We start from the raw sequence: 21523 nt of genomic DNA on the forward strand, positions 1-21523 counted from the left end.
GTCGCCAGAGTGATGCCATAACATTCCTGAATGAGTCATAATCGGTTGACCGTTCGTACATAATCCTTCCAACCAGACACCACCTCGCATCGATGTCATCTTCATGGTCAACAGATTCATCAAATGCCAGCCCTTGCTCATTCTCATCATCAATCTGAAGACTGTCCCACCTCACTTCCAAACTGTCCGTATTCGTACTTGAAGAAGCCATAGAAATCTCTCAGTTGTCTGTATTCAATAACTTGCACCCACGGAAAAAACAAACCAACAAAACATGTCAAGAGACAAGACTTATAAAAAGTTGAGTTTATTACTGTCCGTATAATAAGTTTTAAAAATAGAAACAATTTAATACAAGGGAATAGAAGGAATAAAATTTATGATTGCATTCAACATCTCATGTCTAAGGTTTTGAAATAACCCTCAACTACAAAGAAAACTACTCCATAATCACATTCATATTCACAAACATAAATATTCAATGAAAATAAAGGAGTTTTGAGAAGAAAGAAAAATAGATTGAAGAATGTAGATGATGATGTCTGTTCTCCTCTTTTGCTGCTTTAGCCTCTAATAGTTATTATAAAAGTTAACACTAACCCCTTTAATAGTCCTTTCAATAATACATTTAAAAATAAAAAATTAAAGAAAAATCAATCGCCGGTCGCGACTAGTGTTTCTTGGCGGCCGCGGCCACTAGAACACGTATTTTCTAGAAAATCGGGCTCCGGCCTGGGACATTTCTGGCCGCGACCTCTATGTGTTGTCCCCCAGGTCGCGGCCAGTGACCATTTTCAGTACGCGTGCATTTTTCTTCATTTTTTCGTGTTTCTTCAACTACAACTACTGATAGTATTTTAACCATAACTTCTTTGATATAACTTGCAATATGACGATTAAAAAAGCTATGGAAAGCTAAGAAAAAGATCTAAAACTTGTATTTCTTGAAAGATTTTTAAACAAGCATTGGAAAATTATCAAAATCAAGAGTGAAGTTTCAGACTTGTAATTCCGAGCTTAACCATTGCTTATAAAACATCTTAAATTCATTATTTTTCACCCAAATGTCTTGGAAGTCCTAAAAACACAATAAATGTATTAAACATATATAAAAAATAATCAAGTGCATAATCATTGTGGAATAATGAATTAAAAATAGACAAATTTGATACTTATCAAATTCCCCCACATTTGACATTTGCTTGTCCTCAAACAAACAAATAAAAACTAAACACATAAGCAATGGTTTTGTCGAAAGCGTTAGTTGTCTCAAAAATTGATCAAACAACTAAGTCATAGGAAAAATTTGAATTTCACATTCCTCAAAATTTCAACTCAATGCCAGTTACCACTTAAACTTGATCTCTTATGATTATACACAATCAAACTTACCACAACATGAACATTCGAATCAATTTATGCATGCCAAAGTATCTTGTATAGTAAATATTTTCATGAAAAATATCCACTCCATAGACATTAACTAAATATTCTCCACTAATGCAAACACACATAATCAAGAATCGAAAGGTCTTTAAAAGCTTGTAATGTAAGGCTAAGGTTAAAGGTAAATGAAAAATGATTATTTAAGCTTAAATCACACCATAGCCTATATTTTTTTCTTTCTATTCTCTAGATATTCCCACAAATGTCCCATACAATTCAAGATAATACATGATCTTTCCATTTTTTCTTTCTACATTGATCTTACTATTTCTCCCACACTTATACTTTTGCAAAACTTTTTTTTCAATATTTCTTAGTGCAGATTTTTTGTCTATTTTTTTTTTCTTTTCAATTCAACTAATTGGAAGAAATAGTAGATCATATACTTTCACATTATAATCCAACAAACCAATACAACTTCCCCTTCTTACAATCCATAACCCAACCCACAAAATCAAATAATCATATAAAACTATGGTGTAATGGGTCACAAAAATAGATAAAATTTTCAAGCTACAAAGGTTTAGATATTGGCTTATACAAGAAAAAGATTAGGCATTATGGCTCAAAAATAGGTAAGCTTGAAAGGCTCAAACGATCCAAAGAACATATCTTAATCATCTTCCTAATCATGTGTACTTAGGATTTCATCTCAAACAATTAATCAATGATTTCTAGAGAGGATCGAGACTATATATATAGATGATAGCATGCATAAATATCTCTAAACAATAGTGAAAAGGTAAATATAATTGTACATACATTATGTTTAAAAATCGAAGATCATGCTTAAGTAGAAACCACACAAGAGTTAAGCACATAATTCATGAAGAATTCATCAATTTCCTAGAAGTAGTCTTATCTCAATCATAAGTTTTATCATCATCAAATGACTTTCAAGACAACCATGCTTATGACAACCTAACTAAAAAACTAAAAAAAAACCTAAAAACAACTAAACAACACAAACACAAACACAAATTACAACTAAAGAAGTGACAAATAAAAATAAACATGCAGTTTTCCCTTCCCCCACACTTAATTTAAGCATTGTCCTCAAGGAATATACTAAATAAAAAATCAATGCAAAATAAAAAGATAAGGGTAAGAAAAACTCCCACATGTTTGCTTTGTTTAACGCCGTGGAATGCTGCTTTCAATATCTTTATGTTGGGTATTTTAATGAAGTCTCCTTCCCTTTTATCTTACGAGGAGAATCAAACACATTGAATTCGATAACTTCACCATTAAATTCCATTGTTAGTTTTCCTACTCTAACATCCAGCTTTGTATTTGTTGTCATCAAGAATGACCTCCCAAATAAAACAATGTTGGATTGGGTATTGATGCATCCCCCATTTCAAGTATATAGAAATCTACTAGAAAGACAAGTTTATCAACCTTCAGGAGCACATCTTCAACTACCCCTAAAGGATAAGCATTAATGCGATCAACAAGTTGAATAATAACTCCTGTCTCCTTTAATGGCCCAAGATTTAAGGAACCATATGTTGAATATGACATGACATTAATCGCTGCTCCCAAATCTATCATACACCGCTCAATCCTTTTATTCCCAATCATACAAGGAATTGTAAAGGTTCCAGGATCCTTGCATTTTGGTGGCAGCTTCTTTTGGAGAAAAGCAGAGACATTCTCCCCCACACTTATCTTCTCATCACCCTTACATTTCTTCTTATTCGTGCATAACTCCTTTAAAAATTTAGTATAACGAGACACTTGTTTTATAACATCAAGTAACAAAATTTTTACCTCAACCTTGCGAAAAGTCTCAAGAATTTCCTTGTCACCTTCCTCTTTCTTAAACTTTTTCAATATTCTTGGAAAAGGCGGACGAGGGACATAGGTTGGCATAGTTGGTTTATGTGACTTTTTCTGCGTTGATGGTTCATCATGGATAGAGTTGTCTACTACTTGCTTTTGCATTGGAGTTGGCGATGAGGGTTGTGTGGGTGGCTCATATTGTATACCACTTTGCAGTGTTATCACACTTACATTTGCTCTTGGGTTCCTTTCTGGCTGGGGAGGTAATCGTTCAGAATTTTGAGCTTCAAGCTTGCTCAGAGATGTAGAAATATGTCCTATTGTGTTCTCCAAATTTTGGAGAGACACTTGAGTACTCTGAAGAATTACTTGAGTCTGTATATTGGAAGCCCCCAAATTTTTAAGCATGTCTGGTATTGATGGTTTGTGATCTCGTGGAACTCCAATAAGAGGTTGTTGAGGACAGGGTGCATAGGCTTGTTGAGGCATTTGTTGGTAATTAAACCCTGGTGGTCTGGTAGGTGCTGCTATTGTTGGTTTCCATATCTTAAATTAGAATGATCCCTCCATCCCTCATTATACATATTTGAATAAGGATCATATTGTTGTCTTGCTGCCCAGGAAACCCACCAATGGAATTTACTTGCTTAGTCTATACCTCTTGAAGAGTGGGACAAGCATCAGTAGGATGCCCCACCACCTGACATATCCTAAAAGGTCTTACCTGACGACCTAAGGTGATTTGTTGAACCATACTAGTCAATTGTGCAAGTTGCTGCTCTACTTCAGAGTTTGTCTCATTTACTCCCTTAACTGACACCTCATGACGAACTCCAAACTGTTGGGAATTGGCTGCCATATTAGAAATTAAACTCCTAGCTGCAACAAGAGTCTTGTCCACCAGTGCTCCCCCACTTGTTGCATCAATCATGCTCATGTCCAATGGAAATATTCCTTCATAAAAGTATTGGATCAGGATTTGTTCACTTATTTGGTAGTGGGGGAAGCTAGCACATAGCCTCTTAAATCTCTCCTAATACACATATAAAGACTCCCAAGTCTGTTGGCGAATGCCACATCTTTTTTTCCTTATGCTATCAATCTTAGACACTGAGAAGTAATGCTCCAAGAACAACTTCTTCATTTCATTCCAGGAATTAACAGTTCCAGGAGGAAGATAATAGAGCCATTCCTTTGCACCATCCTTCAAAGAAAATGGAAAGGCTCTCAATTTAATCTGCTTTTCAATTACTAACGCTGGCTTCATACTAGAGAAGACTATATGAAATTCTGTCAGATGCTTATTCGGGTCCTCTCCTGGTAGCCCATGGAAAGAGGATAATAAATGTATGAGGACCGACTTGAGTTCCAAGTTAATGTCCAACGCCGGATATTGAATACTGTTACGAATTTTCTACATGCAAGTATACGTGTTTGTTTAACAAGTAATATAATGTAAGAAAGGTCGAACCCACAAGGACTGTTACCAAGTACCAATCACTAATCCTAATATTCTATTTGGTTAACAATAATTTGATCATAAGAATTAAGTAAAACTATTGAAATAAGAACGTAATTGCAGGAATAAAAGAATAGCAAAAGAAATAGAATTCAATAATTAAATGAATTAGGGAAATTAACTTCATCTACCATCCACTTTATATTTTAGTAACACAAATTATACTATTCAATTCTCTCTCGTGATAGCAGATCAACAAAAGTAACTTATATTCTTACTAGAGTATACAAGTCTCAACCTTATGTAAATTTTCTACATCTCTGTGATAAATGAACATAAGACAGGCATTAAGCAAGACAACCCTAAAGCTACACAGACTAAATAGGTACTCTCGTCCTATAATGAAATCTATGTCTATTCAATTATAGCATAATCAATTCTCACTTCTCAGATTTCGAATCAAAATCATATAAATCATGTAATAGATGACCAATCAATCACAAGCATTAAGCATAAATTCAAATAGATCACAAGATAGAATAGAAATCATAAAACTTGCATTAATTCAATATAAAGTTTCAGGAGAATCCATTAACACCCTAGAAAAATAGTTTAGTTCATGAAAAAATTCATAATAACCATAGAAGAATTAAAAAGCATCCAAAATAGAGAAATTCAAAGTAGAAAAGAAGAAAACTGTGATGAATTCTTTGATTCCACTTGCAATCCTCCACAATGTGCCTCTAGCCGTCTCCTAGGGTTAATCTCCCTTTAAAAACATCATTAAGAGAGCTTTTATAATCACTAATTAATTCTATGCAAAATGACAAAATTGCCCTTGAAAAATGCCCTAAATTTGGCTTCCGTACGGATTGGCGCCGCGACTCCATGTGATAGCGCCGCGACTCTAGTGCATTTTATGATCTAGATTTTGTCTCTGGATTTTGTAGCGCTGCAGCGCTGTCTGACAGAGACGCAACTCTAATTCTGATTTTAATAGAGCCTCAGTTCTGTCTGATAGAGCTGCAGCTCTAATTCTGGCATATTCTTTTCTTCTTCTCTAAAACTCTTAGAGCTGCGGGTCTACACCATAGAGCTATGGCTCTAATTCCAATTTTTCACCAAATCATCAATTCGACCCCCGGTTTCGCCTAGTTTCCATTCCTTACCCCGTTTAACATCATTTCTTCAATAATTAAGCGCTTTTCCTCCAATATCAAGCTATTTCCTTAATAACCACACTTAATCCTGAAAACATAATAAATACCGGCATAATATCGCACAAAACCAAATAAAAGACTAAAATTGCATCTTAAAACACGCCATAAAAACATACCAAAACTAGACCTAACAAATTTCCCCAAACTTTCTTTACTCGCCCTCGAGTAAAGAACACAACTAAGACTCGATAAAACCTAAACAAACCAAATTTACAACCATTAAAATAGCCTCAAAAATCATGAATACCATATGCATATAATTCTAAAGAAAAGTAACGTGCCACTTCAAAAATTAATCCAGAATTTCAATCAAAATACTTCACCTATTCACTGTAATTCATTGATACTCATGCTCATTCACCCATAACCAATAAATGTAAATAATTGAACCAATCTATGCATGTCAAATTCTCACCATCAATCCACTTAACACTGTTATTCCATATGTTTACTATACTTATTATTCTCCACTAATGTAAACAAATACACATTTAAAAATCAATAGGACTTTACAAAGCTTGTAATAGATGGCTTAGGTAAAGGTGGATGAGAAGACATTTTAGACTCAAGTATACCATAAGCATTCAAACTAAGCAACCTATCCCTTTAACTCAACTTCACATCCCACTGTTACTCCTTTTTTTCTTCTTTTTCTTTTTTTTAAAGATTGAGAAGAGTTGACTATTTATTCATCACATTTTTTTTTCAAACTACATTCTCCAAAACTTAGATTTTTCAGTAAATAACTTAAGGATGTAGTTTATTCTGAATTTATAATTTCTTTTCTCTTCTTTTTTTCTTTTTTTTTTTCAATATATTTTTTAAATGCACTGAGTAACCACATATTTCTACATATGTCCCTTAAAAATTCACTCCCCCTTCCAATCAAAAGATATGTTTTTATGCTCATGGTATAGGACAAAGGAAATAATGAATATACAGATACAAGTATAGGCTCAAAACATGTGTTAAACAATGAAAAAGGTAAATTGTAAGGCTCAAATAGGGTAAATAGTGATAAAAATATATAAGGGTTAGCTTGAAAGGCCAAACGTTCCAAAGATGGCCTATATCCTCCTCTCAAGTGTGTATTGTTTAGGATTTCGTCTCAAATAGCAAGCAAGCAAGTTCTAGAAAAATTTCAACTTGTACAATCCACAATCCAAATTCAATATGCATATACAAAGTTCAATTCCCACATTTACAACTATGAGCAATAATTCAAACAAGTATTCAATTAACCACAGTGAAGTGACAAAGTATTTCAATCAAGTACACAAATTTTTTATACAACATAGCAATCATTCAATCAAATCAGCAACAAATTATCAACTTGGTTTACACTCTAACAACCCCGTGAAAACTAGAATCAAACACAATAACAACTAATACTAAACTTGAAAAACAATAAATAATAGCAAAGCTAAAAATAAATCCCTTCCCCCAAACTTAAGACTAACATTGTCCCCAATGTTAAACTCAAATAAAAAGAAGAGACTTACCTGAGACCCCATTGTATAACATTAAAATGGAGGAGGAGGTGGAGTGGGAGTCGTGCTAATTTTTTTTTATGGAAACCTTTAAATTGTATTTCTGGGCCCAATTGGCACCGCGGCGCTGGTGTATAGAGCTGCGACTCTAATTCTAACTTTTCTCAGCACTTGCTCTCTGACTTCCCTAGAGCTGCGGCTCTACTCCATAGAGCCACAGCTCTAATTTCTTCTGATCACATTAGAGTTTCGGCTCTAATTCAACTTTTGTGCTATTTTGTTGTTGTTATTTTTTTTCATGTTTTTCACGGTTCTAATCACATAAAATATTAAAAAAAACTAAACAAAAATAAAATAAAATAAAATAGAATTGTTCAACTAAAAATAGAATAAAAATAAAATAAATAATAAAATAAAAACGAAAACATAAACTTGAGATGCCTCTCAAAGGCGATGTTGTTAATGTCATTTAGCCAGACGCTGACTACTTTCGTAAATTCAACTCGGATCCAAACCACCCCTCATGGCCTTAAGAGCCATAGTATCATGAGAAGACGCCCGTTTCTTAATATTGCACATTTTTGGAACTTTCCACCGCTCATGAAACAATCGAGCTTTCTCACTAAAGATCTTTTTCACTTTATGACAAATAGTTCGCTTTCCACCTTCAACCATAGATTTCTTCTTAGTAAATTTCAGCTTATCACCCTTACTTTCCACCACATCAACTCTACAACAAGTTGGAACCTCCGTTGCTGCAAAAACAATAAATGTTACCTCTTCTTTTTGTACCCACAACTTCAACTCTCCTTTTTGCACATCAATTAAGGCCCTACCAGTTGATAAAAATGGCCTTCCAAGAATAATTGGGATATTTTCATCTTCCTCCATATCAAGAATAATAAAATCGGCAGGGAAGATGAATTTATCAACCTTTACTAACACATCTTCTATGATCCCCCTCGGATGAGCCAGTGATCGATCTGCCATTTGCAAAGACACGGTAGTAGGTCGAGCTTCTCCCAATTTTAACTTTCAAAAAATAGATAGAGGCATTAGATTTATACTAGCCCCTAAATCACATAAAGCCTTTGTCACAATTGGACCCCCTATAGAGCATGGAATGTTGAAACTACCCAGATCTTTAAGCTTGGGAGGTAGCTTCTTTTGAAATATCGCATTGCACTCCTTAGTAAGTGCCACTATCTCATAATCCTCTAGTTTCCTCTTCTTCATCAAAATTTCTTTCATAAACTTCACATAACTCGGCATTTGTTCAAGTGCTTCGGCAAAAGGAATGTTGATGTGTAGCTTTCGAAAGATATCCAAAAATTTAGAAAACTACTTGTCAAGCTTATTCTTTTGAAGCCTCTGAGGATATGGGATCTTTATATGGTGATCTATGCTTATTTCTGGCTGCTTTTTCACAAGGTTCTTATTAGCCTCTTCTTCAACTTTACCCCTTTTCTGCTTGTTCTCTGTGATAGGTGTCTGTTGATCCTACTTCTGCTTAACTTTCTTCTCCATACTTGGTCCCTCATACACTGTTCCGCTCCTCAAGGTAATAACTTGACACTGTTCATTAAGATTTCCCTTCAGATTCACTTCAGTAGTGCTTGGCAAGTTCCCTTGAGCTCGGTTTGCCATTAACGTGGCCAACTGTCCAATCTGAGTTTCCAAGCTTCGAATAGATGCCCTCGTTTCCGTCATAAATTGAGTTAACACATCAGCCTGACCATCTTGTTCTGCTTGCATCGGTTGTTGTGCAGGTCTTACTAGTTGCTGCTGATAAAACCCAGGAGGAGGTCGGGGATACTGTGGTTGATTATGTTGAAATTGTTGCTGACTGCCCTGACCACTTGTCCAAGAAAAATTTGGGTGATTCCACCACCTAGGATTGTAACTCATGGAATATGGGTTGTTGGAGGGCCTTGGGAAGTTCCCTATTGCTTGCACTTGCTCCATAGGAATGTTATTAAAATCCCTCATTGTGCATTGTTCAAATAAATGAGGTCCCCTACATAACTCACACATAACCTGCATCTGCATAACTGGATCTTGAGCTTGAATGTTGTTCTGCTGTAACTGTTTGGTTAATGTTGCCACTTGAGCGGACAACATTGAGATGGCATCCAATTCATGCATCCCAGCCACCTTCTTTGGGGTCTCCCTCTGTGATGGCCACTGATAATTGTTCATTGCTGTAACGACCCAACTAATCCTAGACTTTGGACCATTAATAACTACTATACATAGACACTAATCTTTAAGAAAACATACATATGAAATAATCACAACTTCATTAAAACTGTAAAACAAAGGTTACAATACATAAAATTCAGAACATGATATGGGATCCCATTGTCTGAAAATAAAGTAAAACATGACTTAAATCTTAAAGAAATTGGTTACAAAATCAAGTGCGGAAATACATAGAAATCATAATTAAAAGACTTAAACAACTTCATCCTTGAATCGTTCGCGCAATCCACTGAATCTATTCTCCCTCAATACAAAATCCCAAGCCGCCAAAATCTTTCCGCTTCCATTACTATTTTCCTGCACATATAAAACAAAGGAATGAGCCTAATGCCTAGCAAGGACAATCTACTACAAGCATGAAACATATACATAAACATAAGCTATAAACATATAACATATACTATAAACATATATATCATAATTCTAACCCATGTACATGGTAACTATTGGGGTTCGCTAACTAAGCAACTATAAGCCTCAAAATAATGAGGTTTGCTAGCTAAGCAACTATAAGCCCGAAAAACATAAAAGTGTTGGGGTTTGCTATTTAAGCAACTATAAGCCCCAAAACATATAACATATAAAAACATACTATAGCATAATCATAACATATAAAAACATACTATAGCATAGTCATATAAGCATATAATACTATCCTATTTTCCTACAAAAACCTGAGATGTGAGAACAAGGACGAGATTTTGGAACACTCCTAAAAACCATTAATGAGAAGGCGAGTATTTCTAAAAGAAAAGATGAAAAGAAATGAACTCAAACCACCGAGAAGATACTTACCGACAAGAGACCTCAAGTTCAAAAAATTTAGATGCCTAACAAATGAAAACAGCGAGTTAGGAATTGAGTAAAGAAAAACTATAAAAACTAATGAAACCATACATAAAGGAACTAGAAATAAGAATACCTTGAATGCACTATAACTGAACTACACCTTGATCTCGGACTACACACTATTATCCTTACCTCCCAAGTGTTTAATAAGCTTAGAATGATAAAGCTTATAACCCCAACCCCCAAGTGTTTAGCACTCTAAAGTAAACCTAGCAGCTTGAAGGCTCTGAACTCAGCTTGATGAATAAAAGAAATGGCTGGGTACTATGTCCTATTTATAGAGTTCAAGAATGAAAAGATCTTCTTTTAACTTGAATAAAAATAATGACTTTTTAATTGAAAATCATTTGAATATTCATTCAGCAGAGGCTTAAGACTCAGTCAAAAAGATTTTGGACTTATGAAGAGGTTATGGAATAAAATGAGCTCAGTTTCAAAATTGTTCAAAAATCATGCATATCGCCCATGCTAGGCGATATATCGCCTGGGCTGATATTCCCGAGGCTCGTCGAAGTGGTCGTGCGAAGTTACGTGTTTTTTGTATTCCCCGAGTGGCGATATATCGCCCCCTAGAGCTGTGATATATCGGCATACTCTGAAATATTATACACATAATTGCACTTTTTCAGCCTAATTTGAATTGAGTAAACAACTTTGATTGAGTCCTATAATGATTTCAAAGCTGCTGGCAGACTCTGGGATTTTCAAATATTTCTCTTAATAAACTATTCCTCAAAAATACTTAATTTCTCAATAAACATGCACATGACAAGTGTCATTATCTTATTGGGTCTATCTAAACCTTATAGTATAATAAATATCATCTTCATAATCAGCTATATTAATCAAACCTTATGTTATAATTAATATTCTTAAACTATAGGTTAAACTTATAAAATCTACAAGTGTTGCTACGAGTGTTCAACTAAGTCCCGGCTTGAACCAAAATCCACAGTAATAAACATACAATAACTCTTACTGCTATTACTATTACTACTACTATCTAACTAGCTAAGTAAAGTTCTTGGACTCTACAATTCTCCTCTACTAAAAAGAATTTCATCCTCGAAATTTACTTACCAAACAATTCCGGATACCGGTCTCGCATGTCTTCCTCCAACTCCCATGTTGCCTCTCGTTCAGAACTATTACTCCATAGGACTTTGAATATCGGAATAATCTTGGACCGTAACTGCTTCATCCCTCTATCTAGGATGCTAACTGGTCGTTCCTCGTAACTTAAATCTTTCTGGAGTACTATCGTATCGTACTTGAAGACGTGAGATGGGTCTGACACATACTTGCGTAGCATTGAGATGTGGAACACATTGTGGCTATCTGCTAGGGCTGGCTGTAGGGCTAATCTATACGCAACTGCTCCCACTTTGTCCAATATCTCAAAAGGACCTATAGACCGGGGACTAAGCTTGCCTTTCTTCCCAAACCGCTTTACGCCTTTCATAGGAGATATCTTTAGGAAGACTTGATCTTCAACTTTGAATTCCACATCGCGTCGCTTGGCATCTGCATAGCTTTTCTGACGGCTTTGAGCAGCAAGCATACGCTGTCTAATCAACACTACTGCTTCTTGAGCTTTTCTAACAGCTTCGGGACCGAGAAGCGGCCTTTCTCCTACCTCGTCCCAATGTAGCGATGATCGACACCTTCTTCCATAAAGTAATTCATAAGGTGCCATCCCGATCGTTGACTGGTAGCTATTGTTGTAGGAGAACTCTATCAGCGGTAAGTACTTATTCCATGATCCACCGAAATCAAGTACACAAGTGCGTAGCATATCCTCTAAAATTTGTATCGTACGCTCGAACTGATCGTATGTCTGAGGATGAAATGTTGTACTAAGACTTAACTTAGTACCCATGACTTGCTGTAAACTTCCCCGAAATCTCGATGTAAACACCGACCCTCTATCCAAAACTATTGTCTTGGGGATTCCATGCAACCGTACTATCTCTTGGACATAGATGTCTGCGTATTGATCTGCTGTGTATGAGGTCTTAACAGGCAGGAAATGAGCTGACTTGGTTAGTCTATCTATTATTACCCAAGTTGAATAATGTTGCTTACTTGTTTGTGGCAAACCTGTCACGAAATCCATGGCTATATCGTCCCACTTCCATTCTGGTACGCGAAGTGGTTGCAATAAGCCTGCAGGCCACTGATGTTCTGCTGTCACTTGCTGGCATACTAGACACTTAGACACAAATTTCACTATGTCCTTCTTCATCCCTGACCACCAATACATTGCCTTGATGTTGTGTGTCATCTTCGTCGACCCTGGGTGAACTGAGTACAGGGTACTGTGCGCTTCTTCTAGAATCGTCATCTTAATCCTTTGATCATTTGGCACGCATACCCGATCCTTATATCTCAATAACCCTTGACCAGATATTGAGAAATATGTGGCCTTGCCTTCTCTAACTGCATCCATGTTTGCTACGAGTGTGTCATCATGCCCTTGCCCAATCCGTATATCTTCTAGCAGATTTGACTGGATAGACAAGTTAGCCAGCTTGCCAACAAATACTTCTATTCCGGCATTGATCAGCTCCTGCTGTATCGACTTTTCTATTCCGACTAGTGCTGCTAAACTTCCATAGCTCTTCCTACTTGGCGCATCGGCAACTACATTTGACTTTCCCGGGTGGTATAGTATTTCGCAGTCATAATCTTTCACTAGCTCTAACCACCTGTGCTGTCTCATGTTAAGCTCCTTCTGAGTGAAGAAGTACTTCAAACTTTTGTGGTCCATATAAATCTCGCACCGTTCTCCGTAAAGATAATGGTGCCATATTTTCAACGCAAAGACCACAGCTGCCAACTCCATATCATGAGTTGGATAACGTTGTTCGTACTCCTTCAGCTGCCATGAGGCGTAGGCTATCACCTTGTCATTTTGCATCAGCATGCAACCCAACCCTTGCTTCGACGCATCGCAGTAGACTAAAAACTTGTCATTGGGTGTCGGTACACAGAGTACTGATGCTGATCACAGCTTGTCCTTAAGCAACTGGAAGCTTTCTTCACATCTATAATTCCAGTTGAATGTTTGCTGTTTTCGGGTCAGGTTGGTGAGCGGAGTGGCTATCTTAGAAAAGCCTTCTATGAACCTCCGATAATAACCTGCTAATCCCAGAAAGCTCCTTACTTTGGATGCGTTCTTTGGTCTTGGCCAATCCTTCACAACCTCTACCTTAGATGGGTCTATAGCAACTCCGTCCTTGGATATAATGTGCCCGAGGAATGCCACTTGCGAAAGCCAAAACTCACATTTCTTGAAGTTGGCGTAGAGTTGATGATCCTTTAATCGTGACAAAATAAACCTCAAATGTTCCTCATGCTCGACTTCGTCCTTGGAGTATACTAAGATGTCATCGATGAACACTACGACGAATTTATCCAAGTAGTCCTTGAAGACTCTATTCATTAAGTCCATAAATGCGGCATGAGCATTGGTAAGACCGAAAGACATAACTAAGAACTCGTAATGCCCATACCGAGTTCTAAAAGTTGTCTTAGGAATATCCTTTCCCCGCACCTTGAGCTGATGGTACCTGGACCGTAAATCAATCTTTGAAAATACGGTCGCACCTCGGAGTTGATCAAACAAGTCGTCAATCCGGGGTAGCGGGTACTTATTCTTAAAATCGTTACCTTATTCAGTTCTCGGTAGTCTATGCACATACACATGCTTCCATCCTTCTTCTTCAGAAATAGAACCGATGCTCCCCATGGCGAATGGCTCGGTCTGATGAAACCCAAGTCTCGGAGTTCTTGTAGCTGTGTCTTTAACTCTTTGAGTTCTGTAGGTGCCATCCGGTATGGTGCCTTGGAGATAGGCTTGGTGCCCGGTACTAATTCGATCGTGAAGTCAATTTCCCGAGTCGGTGGCAATCCTGGTAAGTCATCGGGAAATACTTCTGGGAATTCTCGTACAATGCGGACGTCTCCAACCTTAAGCGGTGTTTCCTTTACTACATCTGTGTTGCTGGATAAGAATGCTTGAAATCCTTTTTCTATCACCCTTTGAGCTTTGAGAGATGATACTAGCAGTGTGCGTAATGCTGAAACTTGTCCCATGAAGCATAGTCTCTGGCCGTCAGGAGTCTCGAACGTCACTTTCTTGCATTTGCAGTCGATGGTTGTGCCATGCCGTGCTAGCCAGTCCATGCCTAGTATCACGTCGAAGTCCTTGATCTCTAGTTCGATCAGGTCTCCTTCTGATTCTATGTCCTCAATCTTGATCGGTATGCCTCGTACTATCTGTGATGATAGAGCTACTTTGCCCAAAGGAAACTCGGTTAGAAACGTAGTTCTAAATCTTTCACAAGGTTTGTCTAGTTTTCTATCATTCTTAACGAGATATACGAATGAGTGGCTCCCGAATCAAATAATACATAACATATTTTATTGAGGATAGAAACCTGACCTGTGACCACCTTATTGCTAGCGTCAGCCTCTCCTTGGGTTAAGGAAAATACCCTAGCAGGAACCATCTTATCTTCCTTTTTCCCTTCTGTCTTGAGCTGAGGACATTCTTTCTTTCAGTGTCCTTCTTGACCATAGTTGTAACATTCCTTGGTGTTTGCCCGGCATTCACCAGGATGTTTCTTCTGTCACTTAGTACACTGCGGGTACTCTTCAAAGCCTGACCTACTGCTTCCATTGTTTGTTCGTGCCCTTTTATCGCTATCGGACTGCTTATTGTCAGGATACATTCTTTTCTGAGCGTTGTTATTGTTGCTGGACTGATTGTTGTTGTTGTTGTGGTTGTTGTTCCGACTTGTCTGAGGTTGACCCTGCTATCTAGGCTTAGGCTTACTGGCTTCTTCTTTACTAACATTAGCCTGCAACCTTTCTACTTCTATAGCCGTTTCTAGAACATCGGCATAGGTAGTGTTCTCTGGCCCCTAGCTCGATCTTCAGTTGAAGTCCTCTAACGAACTTAGACACCCTCAGATAGTCAGTTGGAACCATTTCTGGTGCGAACTTAGCTAATCGGTCAAACTGTCGAGCATACTCTGCCACTGATAAATTCCCTTGCTTCAGGCCAGCGAACTCCTCGACTCTTGAGGCGATGACAATCGAATTATAGTACTTTTTGTGGAATAGCTCCAAAAATCGGGTCCAAGTCATGGTGGCAACATCATGCATTTGCTGAACTAAGTCCCACCATATCCTGACATCCTTCTTGAGCAGAGACGAAACACATGATATGAGGTCCGCGTTGCCTAGATTCATGTGTGTCAAGATTGGCTCCATGTTTCTTAGCCACTCTTTTGCCTAGAAGGGTCTGTAGTCCCTTGAAAGTTCAGAGCGTGTTGCTTACGGAACCGTTCATAAACTGGCTCCATGTGCAGAACTGGATAGGGCGCATAGTTCGCCACTGCCCATCCCCCATATGGACCAACTTGTTGGGGTACCGAGGCCATTTTCTGTGGCTGTGGTTGCGGCGGAGGCAGAGGCTAAGTCTGAGGCTGAGCTTGTTGTTGCTGTTGCTGTAATAACTCCTCAACTTGTTGTCACAGTCTGGCGATCTCCGCAGTGTTTTCAACCGGCGGCGGTGCATTGCGGCTGGCAGTAGCACGCACTCCCCTTCTGCGAACTGGAAGGGCTTCATTGTTCACCGGAGCAACGTTGGAGGCATTTCCATTGGTGCAAGCAGACCTTCGGAGCGACATCTTCAATAGAGTTCTAATAGTTGAGAAAAACATGTTAGAACTTTTACCCTAATAGGCTCTAAGGAAAAACTTAATCTAAACAAACATAACTTGGACCTATTAATTATGACTTCTTATGAAAATTATATAAGTCTTCTTTATTATTAGAGTGGGTTTCTATACTTAGAAAAATAAGCCATCTTTATTATTTTCTAAGTCTGTTTCTAATCATTCTAGATGACTTAATTCTCAGGCTCGAAACTCATCTTTGTCCCAAAGTTAACCATATTGAGGGAGGGTTGGGATCAGTAAAATCGTTCCCACTACTATGGCCCCCTAACTCTTAATATAGAAACTTGGTTCATTGATTTGTATTCACCCTCACTGAACTTAGTCATTATTTATTAAATTTATTATTTATTATGATTGCAAAAGAAAATAAAACTCATACATGATAACAAAATAACCATGATATTAATTTGGAAAAGAAAGTTTTCATTATTTACAATCATAAAAGAAAACGAATAATAAATTAAAATAAACAGTGAAACTAGTCTATTCTAAAAATCAGGATCTTCTACATCCGATCCTTCATCTAGCATATCGTCATCTATCTCTTCGTAGTCATCATTGTCTTGTGCCTCAAAATGCCCTCGAGGAAGATTCGTAAAAATTCTATGTTTTTGTTCATTTGTAAACTGAAATTCCATTTTTGAAGTGAACCTAAGTATGAGAAAGTAATATCTCATAGCTACCGACAATTCATCTTCATTATCTATCGTCTCCCAAATTTCTTCTAAGGCTGCAATCACAATAGGATAATCTCTAAAGAGTCTGATTACTAAAACGTATTGCTCCATGGATCTCGTCATGATCTGCTTAGATTCTTGGAGGTGACCTATCTCCCTATGGAACAAAAGTAGCCGTCGAGTGATTCTTTCTAGCACTCCTACGGTGTTTCGAGGTTCTCTAATTCTTTTTAAAGCCTTAATGACTCGGATATCCTCATAAGTTAATGCTCCATTCATTCTTAACTGAAATCATAAAGACTAAACTTGTTAGCTATACATATAAACATAATAACTATAACTTAAACACTTACTTGGCAGTTAGATTCGGAGCTTTGAGTTTGTGTATCGAGGAGAAATTCATGCGAATGAACCGTTGCTCTGATACCAACTGTAACGACCCAATTAATTCTAGACTTTGGACCATTAATAACTAATATACATAGACACTAATCTTTAAGAAAACATACATATGAAATAATCATAACTTCATTAAAATTGTAAAACAAAGGTTAAAATACATAAAATTCAGAACATGATATGGGATCCCATTGTTTGAAAATTAAGTAAAACATGACTTAAATCTTAAAGAAATTGGTTACAAAATCAAGTGCGGAAATACATAGAAATCATAATTAAAAGACTTAAACAACTTCATCTTTGAATCGTTCGTGCAGTCCACCGAATCCATTCTCCCTCAATATACAATCCTAAGCCGCCAAAATCTTTCCGCCACCATTACTATTTTCCTGCACATATAAAACAAAGGAATGAGCCTAATGCACAGCAAGGAAAATCTACTACAAGCATGAAACATATACATAAACATAAGCTATAAACATATAACATATACTATAAACATATATCATAATTCTAATCCATGTACATGGTAACTATTGGGGTTTGCTAACTAAGCAACTATAAGCCTCAAAATAATGAGGTTTGCTAACTAAGCAACTATAAGCCCCAAAAACATAAAAGTGTTGGGGTTTGCTATTTAAGTAACTATAAGCCCCAAAACATATAACATATAAAAACATACTATAGCATAATCATAACATATAAAAACATACTATAGCATAATCATATAAGCATATAATACTATCCTATTTTCCTTACCAAAAATCGGGATGTGAGAACAAGGACGAGATTTTGGAACACTCCTAAAAACCATTAATGAGAAGGCGAGTATTTCTAAAAGAAAAGAAGAAAAGAAATGAACTAAAACCACCGAGAAGATACTTACCGACAAGAGACCTCAAGTTCAAAAAATTTAGATGCCTAACAAATGAAAACAGCGAGTTAGGAATTGAGTAGAGAAAAACTATAAAAACTAATGAATCCATACATAAAGGAACTAGAAATAAGAATACCTTGAATGCACTATAACCGAACTACACACTATTATCCTTACTTCCCAAGTGTTTAATAAGCTTAGAATGATAAAGCTTATAACCTCAACCCAAGTGTTTAACACTCTAAAGTAAACCTAGCAGCTTGAAGGCTCTGAACTCAGCTTGATGAATGAAAGAAATGGCTGGGTACTATGTCCTATTTATAGAGTTCAAGAATGAAAAGATCTTCTTTTAACTTGAATAAAAATAATGAATTTTTAATTGAAAATCATTTGAATATTCGTTCAGCAGAGGCTTAAGACTCGGTCAAAAAGATTCTGGACTTATCAAGAGGTTATGGAATAAAATGAGCTCGGTTTCAAAATTGTTCAAAAATCATGCCCTAGAGCCGATATATCACCCATGCTAGGCGATATATCGCCTGGGCTGATATTCCTGAGGCTCGTCGAAATGGTCGTGCAAAGTTACGTATTTTTCGTATTCCCCGAGTGGCGATATATCGACATACTCTGAAATATTATACACGTAATTGCACTTTTTCAGCCTAATTTTAATTGATTAAACAACTTTGACTGAGTCCTATAATGATTTCAAAGCTGCTGGCAGACTCTGGGATTTTCAAATATTTCTCTTAATAAACTATTCCTCAAAAATACTTAATTTCTCAATAAACATGCACATGACAAGTGTCATTATCTTATTGGGTCTATCTAAACCTTATAGTATAATAAATGTCATCTCCATAATCAGCTATATTAATCAAACATTATGTTATAATTAATATTCTTAAACTATAGGTTAAACTTATACAATCTAAAAGTGTTGCTACAAGTGTTCAACTAAGTCCCGACTTGAACCAAAATCGACAGTAATAAACATACTATAACTACTACTAGCTATTACTATTACTACTACTATCTAACTAGCTAAGTAAAGTTCTTGGACTCTATAATTGCCATCTCCTCCAACAAATCATAAGCCTCATTAGCGCTCTTACTCATAAACACTCCTCCAGACGCTGCATCAGTGATTGTGCAAGTAGTACTGCACAAACCATTATAAAAAATATGGACTAACATCCATTTCTCAATTCCATGGTGGGGACATTTTCTCAGCAACTCCTTAAACCTCTCCCATGCATCATACAACGACTCACCATCTTTTTGGTGAAAATTGTTGATTTCACCTCTATACCTTGCAAACAGCGATGGTGGAAAATTTTTGCCAAAAATTTATGAGTGAGCTCCTCCCATGTTGTGATAGAATTGGCTTCTAGGGAAATAAGCCAACTCTTTGCTCGGTCCCTCAATGAAAATGGGAATAGTCTCAACCTCATTGCATCATTTGTCACTCAATTCATCTTAAATGTGGCGTAGAGCTCTAGGAAATTAGCCAAATGTAAGTTTGGGTCTTCCGTTGGTGATCCCCAAAAATGAATTGATGATTGTACCATTTGCAAAATAGCAGGCTTAATTTCAAAATTATTAGCCTCAACCGCTAGAGGACTAATGCATGACTGTGCCCCCGTTACAGTAGGTAGCACATAGTCCCTCAAACTTTGTTCTATTGGTTGCTGAACTGGTGCAACTTGTTCAGCAACTCCTGCTCCTCCAACATTACCCGCTGCTATCCCATCATTAATATTCTCAGCGTTGTCATGGGCAATGTTTTCAACCCCTCTATTACCTCAGTTCTGAGCCATTCTTTCTAACCTTTTCTGTTCCCGATTTCTTCTACAGTTTTTCTCAATTTTAGGATCAACAAGCACCCTTGATTCAGACCCCTGTCGTTGCATAAACTATGTGAATACCTGAAATCACAAATTGCAAAAGAAAAACAAAAGAGAACAGTATAAAGGAAAAGCAACCAAATTAGAAAAAGAATTAATTTCTTGATATTATTAAAAACAGTCCTCGACATCGGCGCCAAAAACTTGTTACAGATTTTTTACATGCAAGTATACGTGTTCGTTTAACAAGTAATATAATGTAAGAAAGGTCGAACCCACAAGGACTGTTACCAAGTACCAATCATTAATCCTAATATTCTATTTGGTTAACAATAATTTGATCATAAGAATTAAGTAAAACTATTGAAATAAGAACGTAATTGCAGGAATAAAAGAATAGCAAAAGAAATAGAATTCAATAATTAAATGAACTAGGGAAATTAACTTCATCTACCATCCACTTTATATTTTAGTAACACAAATTATACTATTCAATTCTCTCTCGTGATAACAGATCAACAAAAGTAACTTATATTCTTACTAGGATATACAAGTCTCAACCTTATGTAAATTTTCTACATCTCTGTGATAAATGAACATAAGACAGGCATTAAGCAAGACAACCCTAAAGCTACACATAACAAATAGGTACTCTCGTCCTATAATGAAATCTATGTCTATTCAATTATAGCATAATCAATTATCACTTCTCAGATTTCGAATCAAAATCATATAAATCATGTAATAGATGGCCAGTCAATCACAAGCATTAAGCATAAATTCGAATAGATCACAAGATAGAATAGAAATCATAAAACTTGCATTAATTCAATATAAAGTTTCAGGAGAATCCATTAACACCCTAGAAAAATAGTTTAGTTCATGACAAAATTCATAATAACCATAGAAGAATTAAAAAGCATCCAAAATACAAAAATTCAAAGTAGAAAAGAAGAAAACTGTGATGAATTCTTTGATTCCACTTGCAATCCTCCACAATGTGCCTCCAGCCCTCTCCTAGGGCTAATATCCCTTTAAAAACATCATTAAGAGAGCTTTTATAATCCCTAATTAATTATGTGCGAAATGACAAAATTGCCCTTGAAAAATGCCCTAAATTTGGCTTCCGTACGGACCGGCGCGGCTATAGTGCATTTTGCGATCTAGATTTCGTCTCTGGATTTTGTAGCACTACAGCGCTGTCTGATAGAGCTGCAGCTCTAATTCTGATTTTAATAGAGCCTCAACTCTGTCTGATAGAGCTGCAGCTCTAATTCAGGCATATTCTTTTCTTCTTCTCTGAAACTCTTAGGGCTGCGGCTCTACACCATAGAGATGCGGCTCTAATTCCAATTTTTCACCAAATCATCAATTCCACCCTTGGTTTCGCCTAGTTTCCATTCCTTAGCCCGTTTAACATCATTTCTTCAAGAATTAAGCGCTTTTCTTCCAATTTCAAGCT

General features: G+C 36.7%; 1 protein-coding gene and 1 non-coding gene across 2 annotated transcripts; one reads left to right on the forward strand and one right to left on the reverse strand.

The window, feature by feature from the left end:
- Positions 1–2748: 2748 nt before the first annotated feature.
- Positions 2749–4168, reverse strand: LOC133823734 (uncharacterized). Its single transcript, XM_062256582.1, has 2 exons — positions 3890–4168; positions 2749–3777 (listed from the first exon to the last, which is right to left on the reverse strand). The coding sequence occupies exons 1-2, from the start codon at positions 4166–4168 to the stop codon at positions 2749–2751; spliced, it is 1308 nt and encodes a 435-aa protein (XP_062112566.1).
- Positions 4169–19421: 15253 nt separating this feature from the next.
- On the forward strand, positions 19422–19528 carry LOC133827869 (small nucleolar RNA R71). The gene has a single exon (XR_009890517.1). It is a non-coding gene; the product is annotated as a small nucleolar RNA R71 (small nucleolar RNA).
- Positions 19529–21523: the final 1995 nt, after the last annotated feature.

Source organism: Humulus lupulus, chromosome 3 (genome assembly GCF_963169125.1).
Source record: "Humulus lupulus chromosome 3, drHumLupu1.1, whole genome shotgun sequence".
In the NCBI taxonomy this organism is placed as follows: domain Eukaryota; kingdom Viridiplantae; phylum Streptophyta; class Magnoliopsida; order Rosales; family Cannabaceae; genus Humulus; species Humulus lupulus.